The sequence below is a fragment of the Episyrphus balteatus genome, chromosome 2 (genome assembly GCF_945859705.1).
Source record: "Episyrphus balteatus chromosome 2, idEpiBalt1.1, whole genome shotgun sequence".
Classification (NCBI taxonomy): Eukaryota; Metazoa; Arthropoda; class Insecta; order Diptera; family Syrphidae; genus Episyrphus; species Episyrphus balteatus.
In genome coordinates this window covers 124,004,264-124,011,222 of record NC_079135.1, presented here as the reverse complement: position 1 = coordinate 124,011,222, position 6,959 = coordinate 124,004,264, and the positions used below count along the sequence as shown (strand labels likewise).

The following is a 6,959-nucleotide window of genomic DNA, read 5'->3' as shown; positions in this document are numbered from 1 at the left end:
TTATTTATTTCCTACAGTACTTTTTCTTAAATCGGGAACACGTTTTTTGAATATCGATGTGACTTAAAGAATGAATACACAACAAATTTATGAATTGAATTTGCATTTTAAATATACATGCTATGCCTATTTGTAATTAAAAATGTAAGTTTTTTAAATTTTTGGCATTAAACGTGTAAAAAGCGATTTTTGAAAAAGTCTGAAAAAATGACTTTTTTTACCAAGCTAAATCTCTAAAATTATAACAATTAAAAATCTGAAAAATTTTCACATGATAGCTACACTTATTAAATTTGAGTCTGTAAAGTTTTAAATTTTTGGAACGAATGGTTTGGCTGGAATTTAAAATTGATGGAACAAGGTCCAAGAAACCCCATGTTATTCCCATAAGAAACTTCAACCGCTTGGCGGCACAAATTAGAATTAAGTTAGAGACTTGAAACTTGGGGAATATTTTTTTTAGTTTATTTCCAACCATATAAGATCCTAGGAGCATAGAAATTCTTATTATTTTAAAATAACGAACACCCTATTGTGCACCTTGCAATTCACATCATGAAAAGCCACATTTTCTATTTACGAAAAAATAGCATAGATTCCGCAGTTTTGGTCAAATTCAATAAAAAAATACGCCAATTTGTGCCTAAATGTATATTCTTTCAGAATATAACCTTACTTTATTTTTTTGTTTGTTTTATTTTGCAAAAGAAATTGGGTAAAGTTGAAAAAATTGGGAAAAAAATCACGTTTTCAAGATTTGTGGGATAAAAACCTACGCTTAATTTGTTTAAACAATAGACTTCTATACATCATTCAAAAGGTCTGGAAATCCTCTTTCCAAAAACATATAACATATTGAGAGTTGTTAGAAAAATGACTGACATATTGATAGATTACATCGTAAGGTCTGTAAAAATGGTTTTTTGTAAATAAAAAAAAAATGGAGGGTTCCAAAAATATAACAAAAATATTTTTATGCATTATTCGACCATACAAACAGCCTACACTATGTCATTTCTCGGGTGTATTTTTTTTTTTTTATTTTGTAGCACAGTGTAATTAATAGAAAAATTGTCAAGAGATCAATTTAAATTTTATTGATACAAATTTGAAAATAAACTTTAGAACTTGGTTCATTTTTATATCATCTCAGTACTTTTTGTGCCAGCATAATTTCAATATAGGATAGGAGAACTTGGCTTTTTTTTTAACAGTAATGTTTTTGTTGTGATTTCATCTTAAATGGTCAACTTGCATTTCAACGCAAAAATAATTGCGTAGTAAAAGTAAACTCTAGAGGTTTCTTGATGACACACATTAAAAGTTTTTAATAATATTGATTGCGTGACAAAAAGACCACTCAATGGTGTTGATAAAAAGATTTAAAACCAATTTATTATAACAACGTTTCCAAAATCCCTTAAGAACTGCTAAAATACGCCCACAAATGCGTAAACATTTTAAAAAGTTTTATAATAACATTATTTATTATTTTTGGATGAACAAAACAAGTCACTTAAAATTGAACAGTATAAAAAATTTACAGAAAAAATATTATATGGATGTTTCTCAAAATTATCAACATAAACCAAAGGTTTGCACAGATAAATTATGGATTTACCTTTTTATTACTTGTTTGTGTATTTTAGTAAGTAAAAAAAAAAAAAAAAACAATATTTCTACTAGCTCATTTTTTGGATAGTATTTATTAATAATCTTTATTTCAGATTGTAATAACTACCTTCTCGATTGTTTATGGAAATTACCCTGAGGTAATATCTGGTGCCGATTCTTATGGAAACATTTGCAATCAAAAACACAACAAACACTTTGAAAACTTTAACTTATCTGCCACAGACACATCAAAAAAACCATTTCTATTTTACTTCGATTTTATGAAATTTAATGGTGTCGTTAGAATTTGTGTTGAAAAGTGTCCCAATCAAAGATTGTTGGGTGTTGACGATTTAATTAATTTCTACAATGAATTTGGTTCTCAGCTTTGTGCTTATGATATTGATATACCAAAACAAAATGTAACTCCAATTTATGAAATGTTAAAAGGAAGGAGGGGGCCATGTCCCATAATAACTCGAAAAACGTAAAACAAAGTTATTTTTTCAAAAGAAGGATAAACACCTTAAATTATCTATATTTGTATATCTTTAGTAAACCCTACAGAAATCGATGTATCTATGTTGCTGAAAGTTATTTAGTCGATGATGTCTATAATGATGTTCTGAATTCAGGAGGTTTAGATCAATTATTTTTTGTGGCAGTTTACCAAGCTTGGTATTATATCGCTTTTATGTGTGCATTTGCCATTGGTATGTTTTTTTTTATTTTTGCAAAAGCTTTTTGTGACAAAAATAAACATTTTAATATTTCTTAGTAATTTCATTAATACTATTGGCCATGATGTCTTGGTTTTCGAAAGCTATAGCCTGGATTATCTGTTTGCTGGCAATAATTACAAACGCAACACTTAGCACTCAATTGTGGCTGTTATATGAATTTTCTCCAATAATTGATGAAGATGAAGAAAACAATAAGATAATAGAATTTGAAGAAATGATGAAAAAAGACTACCAAATCATTTTGAACTTATTAGAAGAATTCCGGGCTAATAATTTTATCATTATTTGCTTAGCAATTTTGACAAGTTTAATAACAGTGAGTTTGTAAATAGTCGGTATTTGTTTTATTAATATTACTTGTATTTTTTTTAATATTTTTCAGATATCTTTAATAACATTAACATTAATTTTGAGGAAGCATCTAAGTCAACTTAAATTACTATTTGACGAATCAGTAATGTGCATAAAACAATTATCAGGAATTGGTGTAGTCCCAAATATTGCACTACTCAGTATGATTCTGCTTATTTTACTGTCGGGCTTTACCCTGCTGTGTATTACGACAGCCAAATATCCTATGCTTGTACCGACAATGGAAAAATTTTATATAGACGATATTGATCCAATGCAGAATCTTAGATGTAAGTCCTTGTATATTATTTATACTCTTTAGTTTATGACCTCTAGAGGGCGCCATATTCAATTTTATGCGACTTTCAAACATTTACTTTTTGTCAACCTGAAACATTTTTTTTTTTTTTTAATTTTTTAAATATTTAGTATTTTACCACATTGAGTATGTTGATTCGAAAATAATCCGAAATACTTTATGGATTTACATTATTGGATTTTTATGGACAGTCGAATTTATAATTGCTTTTGAAGAATTTTGTATTGGTGCTGGTGTTGCATTTTGGTATTTCAAGCCTTCTGTTTATAAACCATCTCAACATGCTTTTGAAGTTTTACTGAAATACCACTTGGGAACTATTGCTAAAAGTTCTGCAGTCAGCACTTTGTTTAAAGTACCAAGGTTGCTTCTAATTTCTATGTCCAAAATGTAAACATATGTAAAATTGTAAATGAGTCATTGTTTGTTTTATAGTAATTTCTTTTAGAATTAGGAAAAGAGTCAATCAGTTATGGTTTCAGCGTTTTCAACGTTTTGAGGAACGAATTGGTATTTGGAATCATAATGCCTTTGTTCCGTCTGGAATGGAAACAATTGACTTCCATTCGGCTGGAAAAGTTGTAAGGAACTTTATAATAATAATCTTCTTAGCTGATATTTGATGAAGTTTCATTTTTAGGCTTGGAAAATAGCTGCCAAGAATGCTGAACAAGTTGAAAAGATCAATAACATTTTTGATATTATTTTGTTCCTGAGTAAATTCTTCGTAGCAACCCTAACGTGCTTGGTTGGTATTATAATTCTGAAGAACAAAAGAGATTATTTGATATTGAAAGACAAAGACGAATTTTTTTTTTACATGGCACCTGTACTATTTGGAACATTTTGTGCTTATTGTATCGCAAATATTGTGTTTTCAATTATTCAGGTAAGTTTTTAAAAGCATTAAGAAATGAAGAAAATTTTTGTATTTTATTACTCTTGGAAGATGACAGTTGATGTACTTTTATTATGTGCTTGTGAGGACCATTTGATATATGGTGGACTGCGGTGTTCGATGATAAAATGTAATCTTGGAAAATTATTTAAGAACAACGAGGAAAATGATATTCATGTTATTAAAATAAATAAAATTCAAAAACAACCGTTCCAGAAATAAATTTTGATGTAATAAAACTCGAAGACTGTTTTTTAATATTGCAAACCATTTCAAAGATTGAAATAAAATAAATTCATCAAGGGGCACGATAGTGCCTAGCCAAGTTCTCTAGCAACTTTGGCACTACACCCTTATTTACAGGAAACAACTCAGGCCATTTTCGACCCCCCCTCTAACTTATACACCAAAGATGTCAGAAATTTCAAACTCGCTACATTTATTGAGCTTGTCAAAACCAAACACAAAATTTCAGCCTTTTACGATGAGTAGTTTCTGAGATATAGGGCTTCAAAAATAGCAAAAACCGTAACTGACTGACTCACTCACTCACTCACTCACTCACTGACAGATCATCAAAATTATTTAGAACTTCCCGTTAACGTAGAAACTTGAAATTCTACACGGTGATAGGACTTGTGGTTTCAATTCAGGGGGCGTGGCATCCGCCTATTTCCGCTGAATTTTCATCAAATATTATAGAGCAGTTCTGATTATCGTAGAATCTTGAAATTTGGTAGAATGGTAGAGATGGTAGTTTGTACAAATAAAAAAAATTAAAATTTGAGAATTTTAGCCAGGGGGCGTGGCAACCGCCCATTTTCACTGAATTTTCATCAACTATAGAGATTTTCAATTCTACAGCCATACCTTGCAAAAAGTAGTGAAATCACAACAAAAACATTACTGTTAAAAAAGGAGCCAAGTTCTCCTATATTGAAATTATGCTGGCACAAAAAGTACTGAGATGTAAAAGTGTACCAAGTTCTAAGGTTTGGGTTCAAATTCGTATCAATAAAATTTTGATTGTTTACTTGGCAATTTTTGAAATAACTTTAAAAATCGGTAATTAAAAGAAAAATTGTCAAGAGAACATAATCAAAATTTTATTGATACGAATTTGAACAAAAACTTTAGGACTTGGTACACTTTTACATCTCAGTACTTTTTGTGCCAGCATAATTTCAACATAGGAGAACCTGGCTCCTTTTTTAACAGTAATGTTTTTTGTTTGTGATAAATTTTAATTTATTATTTTATTCATTCCTCAAGTGTTCGTAGAATTAGAAAATGTGTTACCACCCGTGACATTTATAGCAGATTTACCTTAGATTTACAGAATTTGAATTTACAGAATAAATTTTGTAATAAAGAGTAATAGAAAAGCAAAATTATGTACAGAATTATTTTCATGCTGAATTTTGTCCATACAGAATTTCTATTGTTAAAGTTGAAAGATAAAGTTTTCAGACACCCCCACAACCTATTTTTAATAACTTATTGACTTTTAATTGAAATTTTTTTTTTATTATTTCGAAAGTTTTTAATGATATTAATTGCATAGCAAAGGCAAAATATACCCCTTGAGATTAATTTTATTAATAAGTTTTCTTATGTCGTTTTATGGAATAGAAATTTGAGTGGTTTAGCAAGTTTCGAAAACCAATTATTATAATCATGTTTATCAAATCCCCAAAGTAATTTTCTTAAAGCACACGCAAACATGCAAACATTTTATTAAAGTTAGATCATTAATGGAGAAAAATATTGAATTTTAAGTGTTGAAAGTAAGTTAAGTTTAATCAGTTTAAATTTAGATCAAAGAATTTATTGTTTAATACAAGAAAAAACTACAGATCAGTCATAAAGTGTCAAAAACATGGATTGTCTGCAAACATATCAACATAAACCAAAAGTTTGCACCGATAAAATATGGATTTGTTTATTTGTTACATTTTTGTGTATTTTAGTAAGTAAACTAAATTAACTATAAACAATAATAACACTGGTCGGCAACGAAAATAGAGCTTAAACCAAACCATATTTTTCTAAAAGATTTTTGTGTGCTGATTCCGAATCTGAAGTCAAAATTTTACTGGCACGTCACGTTTTCGAAATATTTGAATATTAACAGGTCAAAAACGCTTTTTGTTAGTACCTTTGGCGTTGAATTTCATCACCGTAATTTTTTTTTTATTTTGTGATGCTTTTTTATCAAAGGCTGAGGTAAGCTCGCCGGTTCCAGGGTTTTGCCGAAGAAAGCACAGTAAAACTCGGCTATAGAAGAAACCAAAAACTCAAATTCTTTATTTTCACTATAGAATCGTTCTTTATTGTTCTCTACTTTCTTTAAATAACAATTTAAAATAAAACTTATATACTACTTAAAAATAATGCCCAATACTCCAAGCGAGCAGGGGGATCTCGGACGGAGATAGAAGAAATAAACCCTACGGTGACCAAAATATGCTATTATGACCAAACTCAGAGTGAGATGGTGGTTTGGGAATTATGACCAAACTCCAAATGAGATGGTGGCTTCGGATAGAGACGGGAATTATGACCAAACTCCAAATGAGATGGTGGTTTCGGGAATTATGACCAAACTCCAAATGAGATGGTGGCTTCGGATAGAGACGGGAATTATAACTAACGGTCGGAAGTAATGCCCTTAACTCAAAATGAGAAGGGGAACTCGGAAAGAGACGCTAAATCTACCTAGCTAACGTCAAAACGGAAATTTGCCAACATTCAAAAATTTACAACAATACGGTATATCTATTATGGCTTAAATAGGTGTATTGAGGGAGAAATCGTCTACTCGAAGTAGATTCAAAAGATCTCTCGTTTATTCGGAAATTTTTACATCTACTTAGTAATATTTTTACACAAAGCAAGTGTGAACTATATAAAATTAAACGGTAAAATTGATGTTAAATTAATAATAATAATAGTTTTGAGTATAAAACAAAATGTATGTTGTCGTGTTTGTGTTGTTGCTATTGATGGCATAATCCGGGACGTTCAGTTGTTT

At 29.7% G+C, this 6,959-nt stretch overlaps 1 protein-coding gene across 1 annotated transcript; it reads left to right on the top strand.

Moving 5' to 3' along the window:
* Window positions 1–2,401: 2,401 nt before the first annotated feature.
* Window positions 2,402–4,147, top strand: LOC129909722 (choline transporter-like 1). Its single transcript, XM_055986795.1, has 6 exons — window positions 2,402–2,673; window positions 2,740–2,998; window positions 3,138–3,417; window positions 3,476–3,608; window positions 3,668–3,916; window positions 3,977–4,147. Exons 1-6 carry the CDS (start codon window positions 2,416–2,418, stop codon window positions 4,145–4,147), a joined length of 1,350 nt encoding a protein of 449 aa, XP_055842770.1. The 5' UTR covers window positions 2,402–2,415.
* Window positions 4,148–6,959: the final 2,812 nt, after the last annotated feature.